The sequence below is a fragment of the Oratosquilla oratoria genome, chromosome 3 (genome assembly GCF_046742065.1).
Source record: "Oratosquilla oratoria isolate Oo_2021 chromosome 3, ASM4674206v1, whole genome shotgun sequence".
Taxonomy (NCBI): domain Eukaryota; kingdom Metazoa; phylum Arthropoda; class Malacostraca; order Stomatopoda; family Squillidae; genus Oratosquilla; species Oratosquilla oratoria.
This window is the reverse complement of record NC_134779.1, coordinates 72,099,906-72,126,912: the sequence shown is the minus strand read 5'-3', so window position 1 is coordinate 72,126,912 and position 27,007 is coordinate 72,099,906. Positions and strand designations below refer to the sequence as shown.

At 40.1% G+C, this 27,007-nt stretch overlaps 1 protein-coding gene across 5 annotated transcripts in view; it reads left to right on the top strand.

Moving 5' to 3' along the window:
• Positions 1-27,007, top strand: part of Mppe (Metallophosphoesterase) — a 284,426-nt gene that overhangs the window by 188,276 nt on the left and 69,143 nt on the right. For 4 of the 5 annotated variants that reach the window (XM_076182536.1, XM_076182551.1, XM_076182557.1 and 1 more), the window contains exon 6: positions 6,195-6,423. In XM_076182536.1, coding sequence (XP_076038651.1) covers positions 6,195-6,423 — 229 coding nt within the window. Of the gene's footprint in view, positions 1-6,194; positions 6,424-14,379; positions 15,986-27,007 lie in introns of those variants that run through there. The other variant, XM_076182541.1, reaches the window with a different exon arrangement.

The following is a 27,007-nucleotide window of genomic DNA, read 5'->3' as shown; positions in this document are numbered from 1 at the left end:
TCCCTTTCCACCCCTGTTCTCCTCCTCATCTTCTCATTTCTCACTCTATCTAGCCTAGTAACCCCCATCATACTTCTCAGACACCTCATCTCAAATACATTCCAACTCCTTCTCTCTTCCTCTCTTATGTTCCATGTTTCTGCTCCATACAGTGCTGTTGGCACAATCACTCCTTCATACAGCCTCCTCTTAGAATCCATTCCCAAATGTCTATTCCTCATTACACTTTTTAATCCACCAAGGCATTTACTCGCTTCTCTCAATCTACATTCTACCTCCACTTTCACTCCACCTTTTCCTGCCACATTTGCACCCAAGTATCCAAAACTATCCACTTCCTCCAGTCGCCACTTTCACCCCTTGTACATCTCATCACCTTACTTTTACCCACATTTATCTTTAGCTTTCTTCTATCACATACTCTCCCAAACTCTGTCACCAACTTCCTCAATCCCTCCTCCGATCCTGCCACAAGCGCAGTGTCGTCCGCAAACAACAGCTGGCTCACCTCCCACTTTTCTTCATTTTCTTTAACCATCTCCAATCCCTGACCCACTACCCTTGCAATTACCTCTTGCACTATCCCATCCATGTATAAGTTGAACAGCCAGGGTGACATAACGCATCCTTGACGAAGTCCCACATTTACCTCAAACCACTCGCTCTCTCAATTTCTAATCCTGACAAGCTCTTCTACTCTCATAACTCTTGACAGCTCCCAGAAGCTTTCTTCCTATCCCATATATCTGCATAATCTCCCACAGTGCCTTTCTGTCTACCCTATCGTAAGCCTTTTCCAGATCCATAAAAGCCCCAAAAACATCCTTCCCCTTTCCTATAGCTTTCTCACATATCTGTCTTACCACAAAGATCTGATCTACACAACCTCTACCCATCCTAAATCCACACTGTTCCTCACCAATTACTCCCTCTGTTCCTCTCCTAATCCTCTCAATTAAGATCCTCCCATAAGCCTTCCCAACTACACTCAACAAGCTAATCCCTCTGAAACTACTACAATTCACACTTGTCCCCTTTTCCCTTGTAAAGAGGAAGTATACAGGCACTCCTCCAGTCCTCCAGCACTCTACCCTCTCTCCAGCAAACATTAAATAACCTCACCATACAGTCCACCAGCACTGTGCCTCCTTTTTTTTAGACATTCTGCATGGCATCCATCCATGGCATCCATCCAGAAAATGATATAATCCCATCCTGAAACCAGATAAATTGCCAAAGAACCCACCATTGAACAGACTTATCTCTTTCCTCTGTACCATTTTAAAATTGAAAGATTAATGATAGAATCAAAACACACATACCTACCTTACCAATCAACCAGATTTATATAGGACCACTCCAACAGTACACTACTCACAAACCTCACCAACAAGTGCTGGAAGTTAACAAGAAACTATCACCTGACAGAACAGTACATACATATACCAAAGGCTTTTTCTCCCTTACAAGGGAGGCAGCTAAAAAGCAAAGTTATAAAAAACTGCTCCCTCCCATTCCATCCCCACATACTCCACTCCCATCCACCCCCTTCCCTCCCTCTTATCTTGGTGGCTCCTGGATGACAGGTCATCCCTGCATCTCGCCCACTGCCCTGGGTCAAAAGCAGTGTCGCAAGACACAGCACATCCACACCAAGCCTGCTTCATTAAATTGGCAACTCCCCTCTCCGTTTCCTCATGCAGAAAATGAGAAGATGGGGAGAAATCCCTTCAGGCTGCATCAAATTATTTTTTCACACATACTCCCTCACCCCCCATCCCCCACCCACTCCCCCTCATGCATCCCATTCACCCCTATCTTCTGTCTTCCCATCCTTCCTCAACAGACATTTCCCCTCTTTCCCAATGCCCCATTTAACCCATCCATCCATCTCATCCTTGGTCACCCCCTCATGATCATTCATTTTACCTTTGCTTTCCACACCTCTTTTGCTGATCTCTCTTCACTCATTCTTTCCATGTGTCCAAACCATCCCAATACTTTTCATCAACCCTATCTCCTAACTCCCTTTCCACCCTCATTCTCCTCCTTACCTCCTCATTTCACACTCTATCCAACCCCAATCATACTTCTTAGGCACCTCATATCAAACGTATTGAAACTTCTCTCTCTTGTATGTTCCATGTTTCTGCCCCATACAGTGCTGTTGGCACAATCACTCCCTCATACAATCTCCTCTTATCATCCATTCCCAAATGTCTATTTCTCATTACACTTTTTAATCCCCCAAGGCATTTACTTACATCTCTCAATCTACATTCTACCTCCACCTCCATTCATCCCTTTCCTGCCACATTTGTACCCAATTATCTTAAACTATCCACTTCCTCCAGTCTCTCTCCCTTACTCACTTCCAGTCTGCTGCCATATTCTCCCTCTGTACATCACCTTTTAACCACATTTATCTTCAACTTCCTTCTTTTGCACACCCTCCCAAACTGTTTCTCTAACTTCCTCAATCCTCCCTCCTCTGATCCTGCTACAAGCTCAGTATCATCAAACAACAACTGGCTTATCTCCCACCTTTCTCCATTTTCTTTAACCGTCTCTAATCCCCGACCCATTACCCTTGCATTTACCTCTTGCACCACCCCATCCATGTATAAATTGAACAGCCAAGGTGACATAACACATCCCTGACAAAGTCACACCTTTACCTCAAGCCACTCACTTTCTCCATTTCTGATTCTAACACAAGCTCTACTACTCTCATAAAACTCTTGACTGCTCTTAACAGCTTTCCTCCTATCCCATATATCTGCAATACCTCCTACAGTGCCTTCCAGTCTACCCTGTCATAAGCCTTTTCCAGATCCATAAAAGCCCAAAACACATCCTTACCTTTTCCTTTAGCTTTCTCACATATCTGTCTTACCACAAAAATCTGATCTACTCAACCCCTACCTGTTATAAACCCACACTTCCTCACCAATTACTCCCTCTGTTCCTCTCCTGATCCTCTCAATCAAGATCCTCCCATAAGCCTTCCCAACTACACTTGACAAACTGATCCCTCTGAAACTACTACACTCGTACTTGTCCCTTTTCCTTGTAAAGGAGAACTATGTAGGCACTCCTCCAGTCTGCTGCCACTCTACTCTCTCTTAAACAAATACTAAATAACCTCACCAGACAGTCCACCATCACTGTACCTCCTTTTCATAGACATTCTGCATGACACCCATCCAACCCAGTTGCCTTACCTGCTCTCATCATCTTAACAACTGGCTTTACCTCATCTTTCCTTATTTCTCCTCCATTTTCCTCATTCATCACTGTCATTTTCTTAGTGCTTCCCACTGCAACTAGCTCTCCCTCCCTATCCTCCTTCACATTTAGCAACTCCCTAAAATACTCTTCCTCCTACTGCCTTCTCTTCCATTATCATCTCTCCATCTGCACCTTTTACCTTTTCTTCTCTACTTGATTCACCTCCTCTTCCTCTTAATTTATTTCCAAAACATATTTATTACTTTCAAAATTTCCTGTCATACTCTTACCCCATTTCACATCTGCTCTCCTCTTTGCCTCCTTTATCTTGTGATTTACTTATATTTTCTTTGTACCTCTTGTATGATTCTCTTGTCCTGTTTTGTAACTCGTCTGTGAAAGCTCACTTCTTCTAATGTGCAAGCTTCTTTGCTTTCTCATCCCACCACTCACTACCCTTCCTTCTATTTCCTCCCATCCTCCTTTTTCCACAAACCATTGTAATGAGGGAGTAATCATATTTGAGATTTATATTTATCTATAAACTGTATATTAATCTCTCACTCATTTTTAACTGATAATTGTGTTTATAGATTAAATGATAATTCATAATATTTAGATTAAGGAAAGGAATTTTTTTTAAGTTTTAATATGAGTATTAGCACCAAGATGCATAGACCTCGTGGATACATGGGAGAATTGCTAATATGCATATGTTAGTTTTGATGGGAAAAGTTGTATTTATGTGGGGTTCCAAATGATGAGTTGCAGATAATCAGGGATTCACTGTACACACACACACAAGTTAGTCGAAGTGACAACAAAGTTTGGACTCCGGAAAAATCTACAATTTTCGTGGATCTCAATGATGAGGGAGTACCTGTGTTGTATTAATAGGGAAGTGGAAAGCTTGTGGTGTAGTAGGAAGGGGAAGAAAAAGTAGAAGGGGAGGGATTATTGAGGAAAACGGAAGAAAATGAGGAGGGGGACGAACGGGCCTCAGACGTCAGAAGGAATGTAAATAAGAGATGTACAGACGACAGAGGTGAAGTCGAACAAATCAGTAAAGGCATAAAATTAGAAATATAGATGAGAGCAGTGCAATAGAAAGTGGAAATAATTATTTCTATGGATTTAATGAGGGAGGGGATGACAACCTCCCCCGATTAGCAAGTCTGGAGGAAAAACCAACAAAAATGAACGAATCATGGGAGGTTAGGTTCAGTCAACTTGCAATGATTACACAGAGTTGATAAATTGGAAGAACTAAAGAAGGAGAACCAAAACCTAAATAAAGAAATAGAAGAATTAAAAAGACAGAAAGAAGTAAAGTATGAGAATGAGGAATTAAAGAGGAATAATAAAGAGAATAAAGAGTCCATAGCAAAAGAGGTAAGTGGTTGGAAAAAGGTTCAGGAGGATAGCAAAATTGAATAGGAAGAACTAAAGAAAGAGAACCAAAACCTAAATAAAGAAATAGAAGAACCAAAAAGACAGTTAAAAAAGTAAAGGATGAGAATGAGGAACTAAAGAGGAATAATAAAGAGTCCATAGTAAAAGAGGTAAGTGGTTGGAAAAAGGTCTGGGAGAATAGCAAAATTGAATTTAGAGATATAGTGAAACAGCGGATGAAGGAACACACTAAGGAGACAGTTATTAAAGTGATGAGAGAGAAGGAAAACATAGTAAGAGACTTAGCAGATAAAAAAAAAAAAGTAAATTTATGTTAGGAATGGAAGAGAAACATAATCCAAATAGGACTACAAGAGTAAGAGATGAGAAAGAAGGAGTGACCACGGTAATGAAAATATTTCAAGAAGGTGAACAGGAAATAGGGAAAGCAACTGAAGACATATATAAACTAGGGAAATACAGTATAGACAAGACCAGACCAATTAAGATTAAATTCAGGGCACAAACGACAGTAGAGAATGTCTTATCAAAAACAGGAAAACTAGCAGAAAGTGGTCGGTACAAATAGGTATGGATAAAAAGAGAGATGAATAAAGAGGAAAGAGAGAAAGCGAAAACAAAAAAAGAATCGAAGCTAAGGAAAAAAATGAGAACAGAACAGAGTCCAAGAGAAATTCTCATAGGAGAGAAAAACAGAAGGGAAACCGAAAACAGGATGGAGGTAATGGAAAATTAAAAGTGTCCTTCACAAATAGAGATGGATTAATAACAGGCTTGAATGAACTGAATGATTACCTGATGGAAAAGGAACCTGACATAATGGGAATTGTGGAGACAAAATTGAAAGGTCCATCACCACCCAAAAGTGTAGGGCATGGTGTATATAATTATTGGATTAGAAACAGAGAAGTAAACAAGGTGGTGGAGTTATGTTCCTGACTAAGAAGGATATAAATATGAGAAATGATACATATGGAAAGAATAGAGTGGAAATGATCATGATGGAAAGAGAGAGAACACAAGAATATGTTAGAAGACACAAGTATAACACTAAATAAGATAATGGAAGATGGAGTAAGAACAATTATAATGGGTGACTTTAATTGTAAAGAAATCTGCAGGGAAGAAATGACAGTGAAGGGTGGAGATGACATATGAAAGAGATTTAGGAACTGTAATTAAGGATGTCCTGTCACTGGGAAATTAAATAAAACAGAATGAGAGAGATAAACTATTAATGAATGAAAGAACCCCAGATGCAGTGACAACATCAAAGGCACAAAACATTTTAGCTTCTGTTGAACACACACAATACAGAAGACACAAAGTTTCTTCTGCTGGTGATTTATGGGTCAATCTAATGTCTGTGGCGAACATAAAGGGTGTTGGTCTCATGCAAGAGAGAACTGTGGTTACACATTAAAATTTGTTAATATGGTCTATCAATCATTGCCTATCTTCAAAATGTATGGAAACAGCCATTACTTTCTTTCCATTTTCATGATGTGAAGGACACGAGTTCCTTTAATGCTTCTCTTCATTGATTTCAGGTGATTGTTAGCCATGAGCCATCATTAATCTTCTCTGGCCATGAGCATGAGTCTTTCCATTTTATTGGTGAGAGGAAAGATGCACTTGCAAATGAATTCTGGCCTCTTTATGCAGAAGGTAATATGTGGGTGACTGAGAACTTGAGTGACCACCTTCATGAAATCACTGTACCCACTTGTTCTTACCGGATGGGCAAAGAAAAATATGGCTATGGAATAGCTATTATAGGTAAGTTGTGTTCAGGTTAGTTTTCTGCATATTGTTTAAGGAGTTGCATATTTTAATGAAAATATAAGCAATTGTGTATATATGAAATTTCAAGGCAGAAGAGTTGAGAGTAACTGGGAAGAGACTGACAGCATGGTTATGTGAAGAAAAGGATGTGGTAGCATTGTGTGAAACTATGTTGGAGGGGAGGGGTCAGTTTGAATTTGGGAGTATAGTGGGGAGGCTGTCATGAGTGACAAATGAGAGTGGTATTTCTTTCAAGTGATGAGATAGATAAGTGCATGATGGAGTGGAGGTAACATTGGAATAAAAGTTATGGGCATTTGTGAATGGATGAAGTTGTGATAGTGAGAAAAGTGAGAAGAAGAGAGAGGTTATTAGGATTGATATTTGTGTAAAGTGTTTTGGGAGGAGTATAAATGTAATAGTTTGGGGGAAATCTAAATACTAGAGTAGGAAATGAACCGATAGAGTAGTTGGGAGATACAGGTTGTGTGGTAAAAACCATATTGGAGAGATGTTAGCGGTGTGTTTAGAAAGGGAGTTGATAATGGTGTACACAGTGTTTAAGAGGGTAAACAACCATAAGTATGTGTGGGAAAGAGTGGTGGAGGTGAGGGAGGTATGTAGGGTATATATGGACTATGTGGTGGTTCCCAGAGGTAGGCTTGGAAGCCTTCTGGATGTTGATATTTTTCAGGGGAGAGCAAGTGATTTTCAGATCATTATCAGGTAAAAAGGAAATTGAGAGTGGAGGAAAAAGGAGGGATTTAGAGAAGTAATGAGGGTGAACAAATTCAGTGAGAACAAAAGAGAAAGAATATCAGAATTTGAGAAGTGTGGGAGGTGGTGAGGGATAAGTGAGAAACAAAAGTAGAAGAAGAATAGGCATGTTTTAAGGGGGAAGTTATACTGTAGAGTACACAAAGATGGTACATGGGATGAGGAGGACAGAAAGAAGAGAGAAGGAGCAAAACACAAGGAGAAGGAGGCAAACAGGAGTGCATATGTAAAGTTGGGAAGGAGGATGAAAAGAATTTGAAAAAAAGAAATGTGAAAGTGAGGGTGAATCAGATGGAGTGGAAAAGGTAAAGTGTGCAGACAGATACGAATGGGAGTGAAGGTGGTAAGGGGAAGATGGTTAGAGAATTTCAGGGATATGTTGGATATAGGAAGTTAGGGAGGGATTGATTGTAGTGGAAAATGCTAGAAAAATTATTGTGATGATGGGAGAATAAAATGAGAGGGCCACAGGAAAAGACGAGATACAAAAACATAAAAAATTATGAAAGCTGGTAAACAACTGGGTCAGATGAGTATCATGTGTTGTGCCTGACATGTGGTGGAACACTTATAGTGGATAGTTTAGTGACATTGTTAAATGTGTGCTTAAGGGAGGGGGTCTGTATTTACCTAGTTGTATTATATGGGAAGAGAGCTATGCTCGTGGTGACCCATCTTTGTATCTCTCAGCATCAAGTTTTTTCTTAAAATCTTGAATAGTGTTTGCACACACTGTTTCATTGTCTAATTTGTTCCAAGTATCTATCACTCTGTGTGGGAAGCTGTTCATTTTCAGATCTCTTCTGTAACTATCCTTTTTTAGTTTCTTTTAGTGTCTTGTTTTACCATTATCCCATATTAACAAGTCATTCATATCTAAGACTTCCATTCCTTTCATTATTCTATAGATAGTCAGCAAGTCTCCTCTTTCCCTTCTTTGTTCCAAAGTTGGTAATTCTAGTTTGGACAGTCTTTGCTCATATGTCAATTCGGAAAGAGTTGGTGCTAGTTTCATTGTTGCTCTTTGTATTCTTTCTAATTTTTTTATATTCTTTTTGGTACTGGGTGTCCATAGTGTTGCTTCGTATTCAAGTTTTGGTCTTATTAGAGTAGTTAGAATTTTTTTTATCATTTTAGAGGACTGGAGTGCATGTATAGTTCTACTATACAAAAGAAAAGGGCACATATTTAAATGTAATTGCTTTAGATGGATCAGTCTGTTAAGTGTAGTTGGAAAGGCATATGTGAAGGTGTGCAGATTAGGAGGGGAACAGAGAGAATAATTAGGGAATAACAGTGTTGGTTTAGGAAAAGAAGAGGTTGCATGGGTAAATTTTTTGTAGTAAAGCAGATATGCAAAAAGATTTTGGTATCAAGTAAGGATGTCTTTTGGGCTGTTATCAATTTGGAAAAAACATATGATAGGGTCAACATGAAAGCACTGTTGAATATGATGCAGACATATAGGATAAAGGAATGCTGTTCAGGACAATCATAAGTTTTTATGTGAGTAGTGGAACTTGTGTTCTTGTCAGAGTTAAATTCACCGTTTATCATAAGTTCTATCCTATCTGCTTTGTTACTAGGCTTACCATGAGCTTCTAGGTTCTTCAGAGTTTGCCAAAGCTTCTTTGGATCATTTTTGTTCTGGTTCACCATGTTAGTAAAATAAACAGCTTTGGCTTTTTCCTTCCAATATTTCATCTGATTCCCATAGTGTAGATAACCATTATAGTCCTCCTGGTTTCTACTTTTCCTAAATCTTGCAATAAATCTGTCTCTCTCTCTAATCAAACTCAGCACTTCGTTTGTCATCCATAGTTACACCCTCTGTTTTATTTGTATCTCTTTGAGAGGCACTACTCTGTCATTAATAGTAAGAAATGTGTACTTAAAATTAGACTAAGCCTCATAAACATCAGAACATTTTGGTACTAGCAACCAGTCTGTCCTACTCAGTTCATCTACAAAATGTTCCTGTGAGTAATGCTTCATGGAATGAAGCTTCACTGCGTTGTGCTTATTGAAAGTCATATTCCTAGCTTTACTAGTACAATATATGAGCTTGTGGTCTCTAAAATCATAATCACAAGCACCAGCCTGTGTTATTTTATTGCAATCTGATACCAAGATAAGATCTATAATAGACCTAGAAGTGCCTGTTATTCTAGTAGGCTTGTCAATCAGTTGTATCAATCCAAGAGATTTTAGCAAGTCAATCATTGCCTTTACAAGGTTATTGTTTGTACTCACCAGGTTTGTATTAAAATCACCTAAGATAATTTCTTGGCCATGTATATTGACCCAGTTGGAACAGGTAGATTTTAATGTGCTATATAAAGACATCTGTTTCGGTGGCCTGTAACAGACCCCACATAAGATGTGATGAGACTAAGGTAACATTATTTCTATCCACACAGCTTTGAGGGCCTCATTACTCATAAGGTCTGTTTAGGGGTTGAATGCTATATCATTGCAAATGAAAGTACATATCCCTCCTCCAGCCCTCTTTCTATCATTACACACAGCACTATAACCCAGTATTGCAATTTCTGAGTCTGAGATGGTACATTAATAACGTACATTAATTATAATATACATCATGTTCAGGTAAGGCGTGCCTTAAAAATTACAAACAGGAGACTTTATTCATGCAAGGTCATGACATACCACAACTACAGGATTTTATTCACGCTAAGGATGTGACACAATCCGTGAGAGAACGCCGCAACATTATCTAGAAATGCATCAGGTGCAGCGCTGAAATAACGTTAGTACCAGTTACCAAAAATGCAAGACTGTCTGTGGGAAGGGAAAGCTTTCAGGACCAGCAAGAACCTCCCTACACCACATCCAAATGGGAAGGAGCCCTGATGCAACATTATTCTGAGCGAGCTGGGGAGCAGGTGATGGAAGTCGATATTTCGGAAGCAGATGTAATGGAAGACCCTTTTCAAGAGCCGCCCTACACAGCATCTGAACTTCAAGATGCAGTGGACAAACATCACTGTATGGAACAAATGGATGAAGGCAGAGGTCCAGAAGCACGTGATGTCACGATGGAAGAGTCTTTACAAGACATCACCTATGAAAGTGTCACATTGTCATCACAAAGAGGAAAGGACAAGTTGATGGACAGTCTTGGATGTGTGCATACTGAGAAGTGTAGAACAAGTGGTAGCTGTGCACTGGCAATGTGCTGTTTGGAACAAGACTACCTCCTGCAAAATGGTCCTGAAGCAAGTTAGGGACACGTGTATACGAGGATAATACCCACACTGCCACCCACCAACTGCCGGCACTGCTGTTGCTTCTAAGGCTTTGGATGTGATATAGAGAGAGAGAGAGACACGATGACAACCTCGTCAGACCAGCTCCAGAGATTGTGGATGAAGTAATCCTCCAGGAAGTCGATCCAGATGTTCTGATAGAATCCATCCCAGCCCCAGCAAATTTAGTAAGACAGGGGAATCAAACATGCAGGGGAAATCAACCAAAGGAACCATTGGATCTCAATTTCCAGATATGTGATGACCACATGTCGACGAGATGTGATGGTTGGAGACAAATGACACCTCTTGCTACTTAAGAACGCAAAACACTGATACGCAGATGCCACATTTAAAGTCATTCAACTACCATTTACACTGCTATTCAGTATAAATACATTTGTTAAATCCAATGTGAATTTCAATCAAGTACCACTGATGTTGGATAAATGGAAACGGGACTATAAGAATTTTTTTTAAACAGTCGAGGAACTTCTGGAAGGTGACATGGTGGTATGAAGAATTATGATAGACTTCGAAAGTGTGATGTGGCGGGCAATTTCATCTGTGTTGCCAGAAGTGACGATACATGGCTGCAGTTTTCACTGGGGACAGGCAGTATGGAGAAAGGTGCAAAAATTAGGTCTCCAGTGTGCCTACAACAACGATGTTGGAACCAGGAAATTCGTGAGAAAACTGCTTGCTTTGCCATATGTTCCCCACCGACGGCTTGCTACCTTGATGTGGTGGTGGGGCTTGTGAGGTGCGATGAAGAACTGGGCGAAGGTAGCAGGGAAATCACACACCCTGGCAGGTACAACCACGCTACTAAGGCCAGTTCTGAGCGCCCAGACCAAGAGCAACCAACTTTCAATCCTCCTACTATTTTCAGTTTTTCCCTTCTTCTTCTGTCGGAATTGACCTTTTGTTGATGACCTCACAAGATGAAATCCTTCATGAGCAATCATCAAATCAACCCTCCATCCATAATCACCCTAAAGAAAGCCCTATGGCGATGGCTAGTGACGATGGGGGCAGGAGAAGGTGATCTCTGGAAGCCTCTAGTCACGAACTACACATAGGCGGTGTGGGCAAGATAAATCGCTCTCGTGTTGGGATTGAGGCAACAGCACGGTTCGGTAGCTACCCACATGACTGAGCAGCCCTACTCAGGATCCACTCTGCTCACCCCATCACTCTAGATTATCCCATGGCTTTCTTATGGAGGGCAGTCCTCCTCCATTTTGTAATGATTGCCTTGTTCCTATGACCATTAGACACATTATGGTGGAATACCCGTTATGATGAAGAAAGACAACAATATTTGTCAAAACACAGAGATGGAGATCTGTCCCTTCGAAATGTTCTGGGATATAACTGCAATATAAATTCTATTTTTGATTTTCTTAGTACTATTGATCTTCTCAATGATCTTTAGATTTTAATCTTTTTTATTTTATTTATTTCTTGAGCTTTTTACCACTTCCTTTTCTTAATCATTAATACTACGGCGTCAATGACCATTGATGTTGCGACGCTAGATAAATCCCAATTATTCATTCATTATGCTCACCCCACATGGGGAGAGGGCTAGAAAAGGTGCCCCAAACATAGTTTGCCTCGTAACCACCTGACTGGGGAACCGCCCCCAGTAAGGTCACCCTCACTGCAGTCAAGACAAACCTATAAGAGAAAACTCTCCTAATGTTGATGACCTATGCATGACCAAGGATATGAGCAAGGCCTCTACTGGTTCTAGAGATGAAAGTCCACAGTCTTTTATCACACTGGAACCCTATTCCACTAAACCACAGCGGAAAAATAAGAATAAAGAAGTCTTTCCCCCCTCTAACTAATCCACGAGGACAATTGGAAGTTTTGCCTGGGATTTTTGAGTCCCATTATAATAAATATTTAACTTTATCCATGCTCAATGGCAACCCCATTGACTCTTTAGACATTTTTTAAGTCCATAGAGAAATTATCCAATGTATTGGCAGGGAACCCAAAATCATCCCCCAAAGTAGTGGATCACTTCTGATAGAGGTTAACTCTCCAGAAGAGAGCTCAAAATTGCAGAACATTGGAAAAGTTGCTGGGTATAAGGCAGATTGTACCCCTCACAAGAAACTCAACCAATGTAGAGGAGTTGTCTACCTCAAGGAACTACTGAGGTTTTCTGAAGAAAAGCTCTTAACAGAGTTGAAATCCCAGCATGTTTCAAGTGTTTGCCAGATGAAACAAAAAGAAAATGGCACTCTTGTAGACCAACCTCTAATAATCTTAACATTTGACCTGCTTAATCTTCCATCATCAATATCTGCTGCTTGGTATAAACTGAAGGTTAGACCATATATAGATGTTACCACTATATATAGATGTTACCACTGCCAAATGTTTGGTCATATATTCACCACATGTCGCAAGAAATTAGCAGGAACACCACCGATTTGTGTCAAATGCAGTGAAAGCAAACATGGAGAATGTACAAAAACATCGAAGTATCTTAATTGTCATGAAGAGCACCCAGCTTCCTGTAGATCTTATGAAAAATATATACTAGAAAAACAAATCCTAGATATAAAGGTCAGAGAACATATTAGCTACTCTGAAGCAAGAAGAAAAGTGCTTGATTCATCAAAACCTGATACTAAGACATACTCAGAAGCCCTTGGCAACAAATTACAGCCTACAGGCCACCTTACCACTAATACACAGCCTAATACGGATAAAATGTAGACCGATCAGTCACACCAGATAAAGTGCAAACAATCAACCTATAGATCAGTTGACCAACTAACTCGCAATAAGCGAACACGGAGTTCAGACTCTTTGGATTGCCCAAGTAGCAAAATTCAGAATAGAGATTCTACAACAGCTGTATCCAAAATGCCATCTAACAACTCTTCCCATATTGGGGCCATGGGAGGCCCTACACCATCACCCAAGAGCCCAGTTAGTGGCCCTCTTCCCACCCCTGAGAGGGGAGTGGGAAACCTTTTCCTCAACCTAGAAGGATCAACAGGAGATCGGTTTGTACCTATAGAGAAAGTGCCAGTCCCTCCCCCTGTACCTGTAGGGCCACAGGGAAGTTCTACCACCTCTGGTAGACCTAAAGAAGGTCCTACTAAAATTAAACCTGGAGTTCAATCATCTAAACCACCAAAGCTTCCAATTAAAGCTGAGGTCCATTCAATCCCACAGTCTAAGACCAAGAAGTTGGGTAACAACACCACCCGACATTCCCTGAACCATAAATAAATTCACTCTGCTCCAATGGAATTGTCAGGGACTAAGAGCCAAGTATGAGGAATTGAGACTGCTAATCCATGACCAGCAACCTAATATTATTTCCTTACAAGAAATAATGTTAGACTCATTCACCCCATGCCCTAAAGACTTTATAGCATACCGTACTACATATGATCCAGATATTGGTATACATGGGGGAAGCATGTTGTATATCCGTAAAGATATACCTCATGTTCCTATCCCTCTTCAGTTTCGATTGCAAGCTGTTGCGATACAAGCCAGCTTGAATCGCAGATATACAGTCTGCTCCCTATATCTACCACCAAATACTAATATAACCAAAGATAATCTGTTGAATCTTATTCAACAATTACCTCAGCCATTCATTATTATGGGTGACTTTAATGCTCATCACCCATTATGGGGTGATGTTACCTTAAATCAGAAAGGAAATCTAATTTCATCTATTTTGGAGCAGGAGGACATTACCATTTTAAGTACTGGTGAACCTACTCATTATCACATTCAGACTGGCTCTACATCATGTATAGATTTATCGATCTGCAGCTCAAATTGTGCTTTGGACTTTGAATGGAAAGTCCTTGATGACTTATGAAGCAGTGATCACTATCCCACTGTATTGTATACACAGGAAGGTGCTCCTACTGATGGTATTCCTCGCTGGTGCACTGAAAAAGCTGACTGGGACAAGTTTGAAGAATTGAGTACTGTCCAGAACAGTATTGACAGTTTTTCTTCAGTAGAATTTGCACTGGAGTGCTTAAATGACACACTCTACACTGCTGGCATAAATTCCACCCCAAAGTCATCTGGAAAGTTTAGGAGACGCCCTGTACCGTGGTGGTCTGACACCATACGAAATCTACATAGAGCAACACGAAGAGCTTTGACTAGATTACATTGCCATAGAAATGATGAGAATTTAGTTGCTTATCGTAAAAGCAGGGCATTACTTCGATGTACCATCAAAGAAGCAAAGCATCAGTCTTGGGTAGGGTTGCCAACCGTCCTTTATTTCAAAGGACAATCCTTTATTCAGCTCTGCTTGTCCTTGTCCTTTATTGAAATTTGAAATGACACTATTTGTCCTTTATTTTGAAATTGTTTGATGGTAGTTCAATTTCCTGCTCTCAAAATGTGATGATTGCAAAAGCGTTTACTTCTTGTAAGAGTGCAGACTCTGTCAACTCTGCATTCTGCACAATACCAAATGCAGAGAGCAACAGACTGCAGACCAGGGTGTACAATTAGCCTCATTTTATGTATAACTCAATTTTACATTAAAGAAAAGGCACTCATTTTGGGAAAACCAGAAATTAGTAAACTATGTTACTAAATATGAGAACCACTACCAAGAAAAAAGAAAAGAAAAACAATAGAGAAAGAAAGGAGGTGCCGTTGGACATTTGGAAAGGCAATACTTCCGCCTATCAACTGAACTCATTAAGAATCAAAACAAATATGGTGTATTATACAACAATGTAATGATGAGACCCTTCACAAAATTGAGCTGTAATTTGTTATAAACATCAGAAGAATAGTGAAATCTATGAGAAAACTTGTAATAGTAGTGCCAATATTTCATGTTATCAACAGATATTTGAAAAAACAGAATAGATTTCAATGAAATTCAACATTTGGCAAATTATCAAAACCTTCTCAGGCCATTCATTTCCCAAAGTTTCAGAAATTTGTAGAATTAGTAGAACACTTGAAGCTAGAAGAAAAGCTTTAAGATGGATGAACTTTTTGATGAAGTAGTATTAATTCAGACACTTCAACACTATCAAAAGCTCTGAACTCTTCATAAGCTCAAAAACAACAACCAGAAAGTGATATTTTATTTTTAAATCTATGGACTTTAAATGTATCAATGTTTTCAAAATAGTTTCTTTTGTACTATAAATTCCTGGAACATCATCTTATTGTGAGACTTTTTAGTTTAATGTCATTTAAATGGCAATATGATAGGAACTGATGCTCTGTTGAATTAAGAATGAGCTTCTCATACATTTTAACATAAAAGGTTGGAATTTGCTAAAAACAGCAAAGATGATACAAATTTTCTGAAGGTAGTAAAAAGCCAGCAAATATAGTTTTAAAGATTAGGATCCTTTGATCAAGTTAAAATAAATGTCTTCTCATTCTTGTTTTGTATTTACATTTAGGTAAGAGAAATGTAATTTTGAACTGCATTTAATATTGGCATCTATTATGATGAGCCACTTAAATAAATATCAAAAAAGTTTTAATGTCCTTTATTGTAGCTAACAGAGTTAGCAACCCTAGTCTTGGGCTAAATTTTTATCATCATTCAACTATAGAACACTGGCATCGATCGTTTGGAAAAACTTGAGAAAAATATCGGGGAAATACATCATTAGCCCTCCACCTGTTTTAAAATTAGATGGCTCTTTGGTCTTTGATCCTAAAGATGTCAGTAATGCCTTAGCAAATCATTTTGCTAATATATCTAAACCAGACAACAGCTCTCCTGGATATCAATACCGAATGAGAGAACAACAATGTAATCTTGACTTCACTGCTCCTCATGAAGAATCCTATAACCTCCCTTTCACTGAAAAGGAATATGATTCAGCTTTGAACTCCTGCAGTGATACTTCTCCAGGTCCTGATGACATTACATATGCCATGTTGAAACATATATCTCCTGTAACTAAAGGTTTTATTCTTGCACTTCTTAATAGGATGTGGTTTGAACATTCGTTTCCCAGTGTTTGGGAAATGGGTATTATTTTACCTTTTCTTAAGCCTAATAAAGATGGTTCAATTCCATCAAATTACCATCCTATTGCCCTCACAAAATTTTAGAAAAAATGGTCAATGCACGACTAGTCTGGTATCTTGAACGAAACCACATCATATCTGATATTCAATGTGGTTTCCGTCGCATGCACTCCACTGCAGATGCCTTACTTCGGCTGGAATCTTCTATTTGTAAAGCCTTTGTCTCTAAGCAACATCATATCAGTGTTTTCTTTGACTTAGAGAAAGCATATGATACCACATGGAAGCATGGTATTCTTAAGGCTGTACATGCTATTGGCATTCGAGGAGAAATGGCCTTTTTCATCAAGAACTTTTTAGCAAATTGTGTTTTTAGAGTAGTAAGAGTTGGGAATGTCATATCTGAAATAAGACAACAGGAAGAAGGTGTACCTCAGGGGTGTGTTCTCAGTGTCACTCTCTTTAGTTTAACTATAAATGGGGTGACATCTGTGATTCCTCCTGATATACTTGCCACCCTTTTTGTAGATGACCTCTCCATTTCATTTAGAGCTAGTAAGATGGCAATAGCTGAAAGAAAACTACAACTCTGCATCAATAAAATAGTTTCATGGGCCGATAATAATGGTTTTAAATTTTCACCCAGCAAAACTGTCGTCGTACATTTCTGCCAACCAAGAAGTCTGCACCCAGACCTTACTATTTGGTTAAAGGATGATCAGATTCCTTGTGTTGATGAAACCAGGTTTTTAGGACTTATTTTTGATAAGCACCTTTCATGGGTAGCCTACCTGAAAACCCTGAAGACATGATGTCTAGAGACAATGCAAATTTTAAAAGTTTTGGCACATACCTCATGGGGCGCTGACCGCAGAACAATTTTGCAGTTACATCACTCCCTTATTTTATCGAAACTATCGTATGGATGCGAGTTTTACTCATCGATCACTTCATCCAAACTGAAAATTTTAGATACAGTACACCACGGTGGAGTTCGTTTGGCCACAGATGCTTTCAAGTCTTCCCCAATACCAAGTTTATTAGTTGATGTAGGGGAAATGTCGTTAGATCTTATTCGCCAGACCTCATCTATTAGATACTGGCATAGATTGCAGAGGCTTCCCAATTCTCGCTTTTAGAATAGCTCAAGCAGATTTTAACAGCACTTGTTTCAACAATCAGACTTCCATAGCCTTTTGGATACCAGATGAAAAGGATTTTAAAGGACATGAATCTTCCCAAGATTCCCATCCTTCCTTTTAAATATTCGGTTGTTCCCCCATGGAAACTGCCCAAAGTATCTTTTTAGAACAATTCGACTCAAGGCACCCAATAGTTTTAACGATCTTAGAATGGCTTTTTTTAATCGAGCATCGAGGTAATGAAATAAACTTCTGCTGGGTTCCAGCACATGTCAGAGTACCAGGAAATGAACAGGCCGATAAATTGGCCAAGGAAGCCGCTCTCTCACCCTTACCTCGCTTACGGCCTATACCTTATGAAGATTATATTCCTCTAATGAAAGCCAAGATCTCATCTGTTTGGCAGTTCCAATGGGATCTTGAGGCTGATAACAAGATGAGAGAGATTACTGATAGTATTCATCCTTGGTCTTATACATTACTGAACAGAAAACAGGAAGTAACCCTTTGCTGGTTGAGGATTGGTCACTCTAGATTGTCCCATGGCTTTCTTATGGAGGGCAGTCCTCCTCCATTTTGTAATGATTGCCTTGTTCCTATAACCATTAGACACATTATGGTGGAATGCCCCAGTTATGATGGAGAAAGACAACAATATTTGTCAAAACACAGACCAAAAATTTCACATACCGGTACCATCTGGGTGGGCAAATTCTAGTTGCTATTTTTCATTTGGTATACATCCCTAGATGACATTTTAATATGATAACATTTGCAGAGGAATAGCTTATTGGTATTTATCACCTCTTGAAAAGACCAACCCAATATCGCGTTTTCTGAGGGACATTTTCCTGTAAAAGCCATTTTAGTGGCATTATTGTTCTATCCATGATCTATTAACCTCATACAAATGCATACAAAAGCCCCATACTGGTGAAGCAGCCCACTTACATATTATCATGTGCCTAATTGGAGCAGACTTTCAGTGAAATTTACAATAGACCTGTACGCCAGACTAAATCAGAATATTTCTTGTGCAGTTTTCCTTTGTTTTCTGCTAACACTATTGCACAAACAGCGATACAAAGATATGTAATAAGCTTACATGTACGTGTAACATTATAGAAGCTAAAAGTTACATCACTGAGAACTAGTCAGTATCATCATCGTCCAGATTGGAGTCTCAGCTCTGCAGTAGGCTCATCTTCATGTGACCGGTTGCTACACAGTTGTAGCTTATACATATATGTGCACATGAGGCCATTCACTAGATATGTGCACTCTGGCAGTTTGCAGGACCTTGTACACTTGCAGGAGAGAAATTCCACCACGGTATCTGGTGACGCGGGAAACCCATGCATCCACTCAATGGCCAGTTTCCCATCCTCATTCGTTGTCCAATCATTGTCCTTAGGGTCTGGCACTGAGGGGTGGGTCTGCAGAGACTGCCTCCATATAGCAGCCTGGTAGTTTGCACGGGCAGCATGCATTGTGAGGGTGCCTTCACATGGCCAGATTCCACCCCACCATGCCTGGCGCAGAACAAGTGAAAGCGAAGGATGTTGACATCTTTTGTGTGGGTGGACGGTGCATACATGCAGCATGTGATTTTTTGCAGCTTCTCAAACAGCTCTTCTGACACAGTCAATGTTCATCCCAGCTCACTGAAGGCCTCCCCCCCGAAGCCCAGTACTTTGATGTAGTGGGGGGGCTTCCGTGTAGTAAGGACGGGCTGAGCTGTGCCAGCCAGGTGCAACCATACTGGAGAGGTCAGCCCCGAGCTACCAGACGAAAACTGAGCCAAAAGTCTTTTTGTTGACGACCCTAGCTTGGCATTGATTATGGACTGGAATACTCGTAGGATTTGTCGCCCTCATCCTATGACAGTTGTTTTAGGATGAGGTTTTTAGGGTAGTGAATAGATAGGGGGTCCCTCACCCTTTTCCTATGTGAATTCCCCTATCCCTATCCTTCATATTTGCTACCCTACTCTCCTTTTTCATCATCTTTCTCTAATACTTGTTAAGGAAGGTTCTGATATCTTGGTGCCTTCCAAGCTACATGTCTGAACCCAGTCAAGTGGGAATGTATACCGCGAGGTCACTACTCCCTGCGAGGGCCGAAAGCCCAACGACTGGGGAATGCATGTTTGTGAGGTAGGTACTAGGCTGCTGACTTCCTTTCTCCCTATCCAGTACACATGCAGAGTGACTACGCCAGACCCATCCTAAATGGGACAAAACAATAGAGGACAAACCCCGGGTTGACAAAGTCTCAAACTCACCTCCGAGGCCCTGCATGTGTAAATAGTTGTTTCTGGAATCTCCCTTACTCTGCAGAGACTTTTCTTTTATTGCACTGTTTTTTCTTTCTTAATATATGGTGTGGCTTTACAAATATACACGAAGATGGCGGCTGTTGAAACAGAATGTTCTAAACCTCCACCACTACCTGATCCTCCTCCTAAATCCCCCGATCCCTCTCCTAATATTGCCAATCCTAATGTTGGCAATATTGAGTCAACGAAAATAAAACCCCCAGTTGACGACTTTGGCTTGAAAAAGGACTTCGGTAAAATCATTCAATCAAATACTGCCCCTAATAGTCATAGAATCTTACATTTACAATATGTCTCTCTTGATAAGAGTTATACAGACTTATATGAAAAGTTCTGTAAATTTGGACAAATTAAAGAGATCAGAGTTAAACTAACTGACAACTTTAAAGCTTGGCTAGTGTGGATCTCATTTCTTTCTAATCAGGATGCAGCTGCTGCCTGCTTGGATTATAATAATTGTAATGAGAATGAATCTTCAGCCCAACTTGTTGGTAGAGTGCCACCTAACTTTGATATCTTTTATCCAGAAAAGCCGGTAGAGGAAAGGAAGGAAAGTGTGCAGAGACCTCCCAACCCAGCTAAGTGGCTCATTATCACTCTTGCAAAAGAATGTGCTAACTTGTTCGAGTTTAGAAGATTCTTGAAGAGTCACCTTGGCTGTGGTAATTTGAATAACTTGCAGGTATCATGATTTGGAAGAAATTCCTTCTTAATTCATGTAAAATCTTATGAACAAGCTGCCATGGTGCTTAACTTGAAACAGAAATCAGACATTAAGTAAGTTAAACCCCACTACACCTTTAGTTATGCCAAAGGGGTTATTTTTAATAGAGATCTGTATGACTTTGATGAAGAAGAGATTTTAGAAATGTGCCCGACTAATGTTTGGAAGGTTGCTAAAATCCCTCGTTCTTCTATGATTATCCCAAGTTTTTGTGGTGAAGATCTACCTCATTATGTAGAGATAGAAAAAGAAATTGTTTATGTGAAGCAGTTTAAACCCCGTCCCCTTCAGTGCTTCAACTGCTATGGTTTTGGCCATCCTTCCCGCAGATGTGCAAGGGACAAAATGTGTTTGATATGTGCTCAGCCTGAACATGGGGATTGTTCCCACCCAACAGTTTGTATAAATTGTAAAGAAGAGCATGATGCCAGAAATAAGAACTGTGTAATTTGTAAGAAGGAACAGGAAATACTACTAAAAGCTCATGCAGAACATATAAGTGTAGGACATGCTAAAAGACTATTAAGTAATTCCAAAAGATACAGTGATGTTGTTAAACAAATAGTAAAGTGGATCAGCCAACTGTAGAAGCCAATAGAAATAAAAATGCCAATATGAATGGTTCTGTTAACATTGAACCCAAGCCTCAGTGTAAAAGTGTTGCTATGAAACCTAATGGTCTTTCTTCTTCTCAAGTAGAAATTTCTAGTACTCCTGAAGCCTCCTGTGTGGAGGTTTCCTCACCCCTTGTTGAAGGGGTGTTCCCTGCCCTATCTGGAGGGGCACCTAAGATTTCTATTGTAGAAACCTCACAGTCTTCTTGTAATGCAGCCTCCTCTCAGGCAATCTCTCTTCCAGACTTGGGGGACTCCCCAGTAGAGGGATTGCTGACTAGTGTGCCTCACTCGGTAGAGGTACACAGAAGCAATGAGGATCAAAGAAATGCTGAACCCAAGCCTCAATGTGAAAGAGTCACTACTAGACCAAATCGTTCTTCTCCACAAGTTGGAAATTGTAGTACTCGTCAACCCTCCCCTGCGGAGGTTCTCCCATCCCCAGTTGAGGGAATGCCTCCTGCCCCATCTAGAGGGGCACCTAAAGTTCTCATTGCCGGGACCCCACAGGGTTCCTCTAATAAAGCCTCCTCTCAATCAATCAAACTTCAAAACTCAGGGTGTTCCCCAATAAAGGGATCACAGACTGTTGTGCCTCACTCAGTCGAGGCACACAGAAGCGAAGCTATGGAGTCTGAAGCTGTGCGCAGTAAAAGACTCCACAGTCCACCCTCATCTCCATCCTCTTCCCCAAATCGTGATAAACAATCTAAGAAAGAAACTAATAACCTGGACTCTACATCGTCGGTCGGACCATCGTCAGAGAGGAGGATGCCACCCGCGAAAGCAAAGAAATTAGAAAAGAACCCACCTTGTAAACCCTCTCTCCCAGACTTCTCTTACCAGACCAGTAGACCCAAAAAGAAAAAGAAAACAGTATAATGTCCATAATTCAATGGAATATTCAAGGTTTTAATTCTCATTGAGAGCAGGTTGGGATTCTTTTTAAAGAACATGATGTGTCTGTTTTTTGTCTGCAAGAAACTATGCTTGGCAATTTATCCCCTAATGTTGAACTTAATTATAAATTTTACAGATCTCCTCCTATGATTGGGGGCCGTGCCCATGGAGGTACTGGTATCATTGTTAAGAAATGTGTAAACCACAGAAGTGTCCACCTACATTCGGCGTTGCAGGCTTGTGCAGTACAAATCTTTACCACTAAATGGATTACTTTATGTTCTTTATATTTGGAACCTAAACTGGAAGATCGACTCGTAGACATATATAAGCACCCCCGTCAGTTTGAGTTGAATGACCTACAATCTTTGGTTGACCAGCTCTCTGAGCCTTTTATTTTAATGGGTGACTTTAACACCAAACATCCTCTATGGGGTGAATCAAGGTGTGACCCATGGGGCAATATAATTGAAGAATTTATTGATGGTAACGATGTCATTTTGATGAATGACTGTTCCAAAACTAGGTTTGATGTCTTTCACAACTCAAGTTCTGCTATAGACCTAACTATTTGTTCATCATCCTTAAGATTAGACTACAGTTGGTCAATAGATGAAGATCTACATGGTAGCGACCACTGGCCTATCCATATCAAATATTTAAAGAACACTCCCTCCTCTTGCTTACCTAAATGGAAGACAGGAGAGGCTAATTGGGAATTATTTAGGAGATACACAGAGATTAATTATAAGACCAGTGATTTTGGTAGTAACTGTGATGCATATGACTACCTGGTAGACATGATACTCTCTGGTGCTTTCTCTTCCATTCCTAGGACAGCTGGTAAACCTCAACGCCCAGTAGTCCCCTGGTGGAGCAATGAATGTGCTTTAAGCAGGAAGATTACAAGAACCTGCTATAAGAGATATCGGAGATACCCTTGTTTAGTCAATAAGATAAAGTACAGAAGAGCTCGAGCAAAGCAGAAGAAAATCTTCAAGAAAGCAAGGAGGGAATCCTTCATTTAATATATTAGCGAATTGAAATATGACTCTTCCCCTACCTTAGTATGGAATAAGATTAGAAAATTACAAGGAAAGTTTACTCCATCTCCCTTACCCATTCTGAAGATAAATGACTGTTTTATATCAGATACAAGAGAAGTAGCAGAGGCTTTTGGAAGACATTATGCTGATATTTCAAGCCCACTACATTATGCAGATAATTTCAGAAGAATTAGAGCCAAGACCACGATTATTCCTCCTACCAATACGAACTTGGAGGCATATAATCTTCTTTTCACCTTGGAAGAAATGGATCATGCTTTATCTCTATCCTCCCCAACCTCTCCTGGAGAGGATGACATTCTTTATTCCATGGTTGGTCACTTATCCATATCGTCAAAGAAACTCCTTTTAAATGTGCTGAACAAATTTTGGTCTTCTGGATCTTCTCCTAAATCTTGGAAGACTTCAATCATCATAGGAATCTTAAAGGCAGGAAAAGACTCTCATGACCCACAAAGTTACAGACCTATTGCTCTATGAAAATGGTTAATACGCGTTTAGTTTGGTTTTTGGAATCTAAGAATCTCCTATCTAACAGACAGTTTGGATTTAGAAGAAATAAGTGCACTCTGGACCCCTTACTTTTTATCACTCGTGAGATTCAGAATGCCTTCGCAATTCAGAACTGTGTGTTTTTTGACTTGAAAAATGCCTACGATACTACCTGACGGGGAGGCATTCTGAAGCAAGTTGCAGAGTGGGGTATCGGGGGTAATATGTTCAAGTGTTTAAAGGACTTCTTGTCTGACCGTTATCTAAAAGTCCGAGTGGGCTCTTCTTTCTCTTGTGCATATCTTCAAGAGGAAGGGATTCCCCAAGGAAGTGTTCTGAGTCCTACACTCTTCAGCATAGCCATTAATAGTTTATTAGAACAAGTTCCCACAGGAGTTCATGGATTGGCTTATGCTGATGACTTCGCTATTGTGTGCAGCAAATCGACAACATTAGAAATAGGCCAAAAGATTGAAGAGGTTATTAACTTAGCAACAGCATGGGCTAATTGCAGGGGCTTCAGATTCTCTGCTGAAAAAACCAAAGCCATAAGGTTTTCCAGACTAAGACGCAAGGAAGAAATACCAACACTATTCTTAGAGGGTGTCATATTACCGTATGAAGATGAAGTAAAATACTTGGGTCTGGTTTTGGATAAAAGGTTGACATGCACAAATCACATAAACGAGGTTGTATACACTGTTAAACAACGACTTGATATACTAAAGGTAGTGTCTCGTTTCAACTGGTGAGCAGATCGTGTAACTTTAATAAGGCTTTACCAAACATTGTGCCTTAGCAAAATGGATTACGGATGTCAAATTTATGGATCGGCATGTAAAAGTTCACTGAAGAAGCTTGATATAGTCCACAATATGGCTTTACGGATCTGTTCGGGAGCCTATAGAACATCTCCAGTGGATAGCTTGTATGTGGACGCAGGAATTCCTCCCCTGTATATTTGCAGGGAGGAATTAAGCCTTAGATATATATCTCGTGTCTTGACGTCCAAACAGAATCCAAACTTCAAATTTGTAAAGCAGCCGGTAGACAGAGCTCCAAGGAAAAGTACTCTGCTGAAACCTTTAGAAGTGAGATGTGAAGTTGGGACAAAGAAGGTAGGACTTGTTCCTAACACAATTGCTGAGATCACGCCTCCCAAATTCCCTCCTTGGAACCGATGCCCCACTGTAATGTGTCCTCTTAAAAACAAGAAAAATAGAACTGCTGTAGAGCTAAAAAGTGAATTTTTAGAACATTTATCAGTACATACTGATGCAATTTTTATTTATACAGATGGATCAAAATCCCAAGATGGTGTTGGTTGTGCTGTTGTATCTGATAGCACAGTTTTAAAGAGAAAGTTGCCTGATTTTAGCTCTGTTTTTACTGCTGAACTGCTGGCAGCCAGCAACGCCCTGAAGTTTATTTTTAATTCTGTTCTGTGTGGTAGGAACGTTATTTTTACGGATTCCATGAGCGTTCTATTCTCTATAAATAATTTGTTGCCTCAGCATTTTTTAATGCAAGAAATACAGGAATGGCTGATTCTCATAAACAACAGAAAGAAGATAAAAGTAAACTTCTGCTGGGTGCTGTCCTATGTGGGTGTCTCTGGAAATGAACAGGCCGATGCTGCAGCCAAAGCCGCCACTAGGCTCAACCAAATAACAGACCAAAAAGTCCCACATACGGACTTCAAAGGAGTGATTCATTGTTACACAATGGGGAAGTGGCAGGAAGAATGGACAAGGCTGGACGGCAGTTCTAAACTAAAAGAGATTCACCCCTTGGTGAACCCTTGGAAGTGTCCTCCTTTGGACAGAAGGTCAAGCATTGTCTTGACAAGACTGAGAATTGGCCATTCCTACATTACACATAAATTTTTAATGGCAAGTGGGGCAGAAAGGCTGGCCCCCCAATGTCCCACTTGCCAAGTAGTTTTGACAATAAGACACATTTTAATTCAGTGCCCTGCATTCTCTAATGAGCGCAGGGCAAATTTTTTAACAGATTTATCTTTAAAAGAAATTTTAGGGGAGGAAGCTTGTGTGAAGAATGTTCTAAAGTTTTTAAAAGACATAAATTTATTTTTTGAAATTTAAAATTGTGTGTGAATGCTTGTGAGTGTTGTTGAAGTGTGTTCGTGAATGTTTATTGTTTTAACTGTTTTACTTGAATTTTATTTTTATTTTTTTAATCTAAAAGATAAATATGCGCTGAATGGCCTACCGGCTCCGGCGCTTGGCCTTCGAGCCAAAAATTCCATAAATCAATCAATCACTGAAGGCCTCTTGGAAGATCTTGTCAGACTTCAGTAGCTTGAAGCTGCCCATTTTACCTTGGCCCGCAAATGCACTGACGGTATCGCAGCCAGTGAAAGTATGTATACCAACCAGAGAATAACACATACTCTTTCCCCTGTGATTGTCCCAGCTTGTTGATGTCTAGGAATCTTGTCCTATTCTGGGTTCTGCACTTCTGGTACACAAGGCATGGTATGTCTTTGATGAAACCTACACATAGCAGCATAACATCTGTGTCCTCAGCAGTGATGATCTGAAACTCATCCCAGTGGTCTTTGTCGATCCGCAAGCAGTCGTTCTCACACGTGACATACAGTACCTTGTGAAGTTTCTCTCTGTGCTTGGGACCTTTCCACTTGTCTAGCAAGAACTTAAATAGGCTGGCCTTGTTAGCAGAGCTGCATAGGATATTCCTCCACTGTTGGATGTTGTGGCCTGGTGCAATGTACCTGAACTGGATGCTTGTCATGTCTGCTCCTGTTTTCACTCTTTCTGCATCTTTGAATGATGTCTCCTTGTACATATCAAAGACAACATCTATGTGCTAGGTCATGGCTCCTTCATGGAGAACAGTGGTTAGTGCCGATTCTGCAAGATTGGCGAAGGTTTTGTCATTCCCTTTCAGCTTCTACACCAGACTCATCCTGTCAATGTTAGTTGTTGATGGTTCAGGGATCACCTATGTAGGGGAGACACTCTTCTGCAGGTGTCCGGCTAAAGCTGCCTTATTTGTCTTGCGAAGAGATCCATCGTCATTGGCAATGGCCCATGGTAGGGGGCCCAGAGGATGAGTAGTTGCTTTAGTAGTTTTATCCTTCCACAGCTGACTGTATATACCATCGCTGTCCAAGGGTGCAGTGAGTCATTTCATTCTGATGGATTTGTGTAGTCACAGTCCCCCGTCAAGAATGAAGGAAATGATATCATG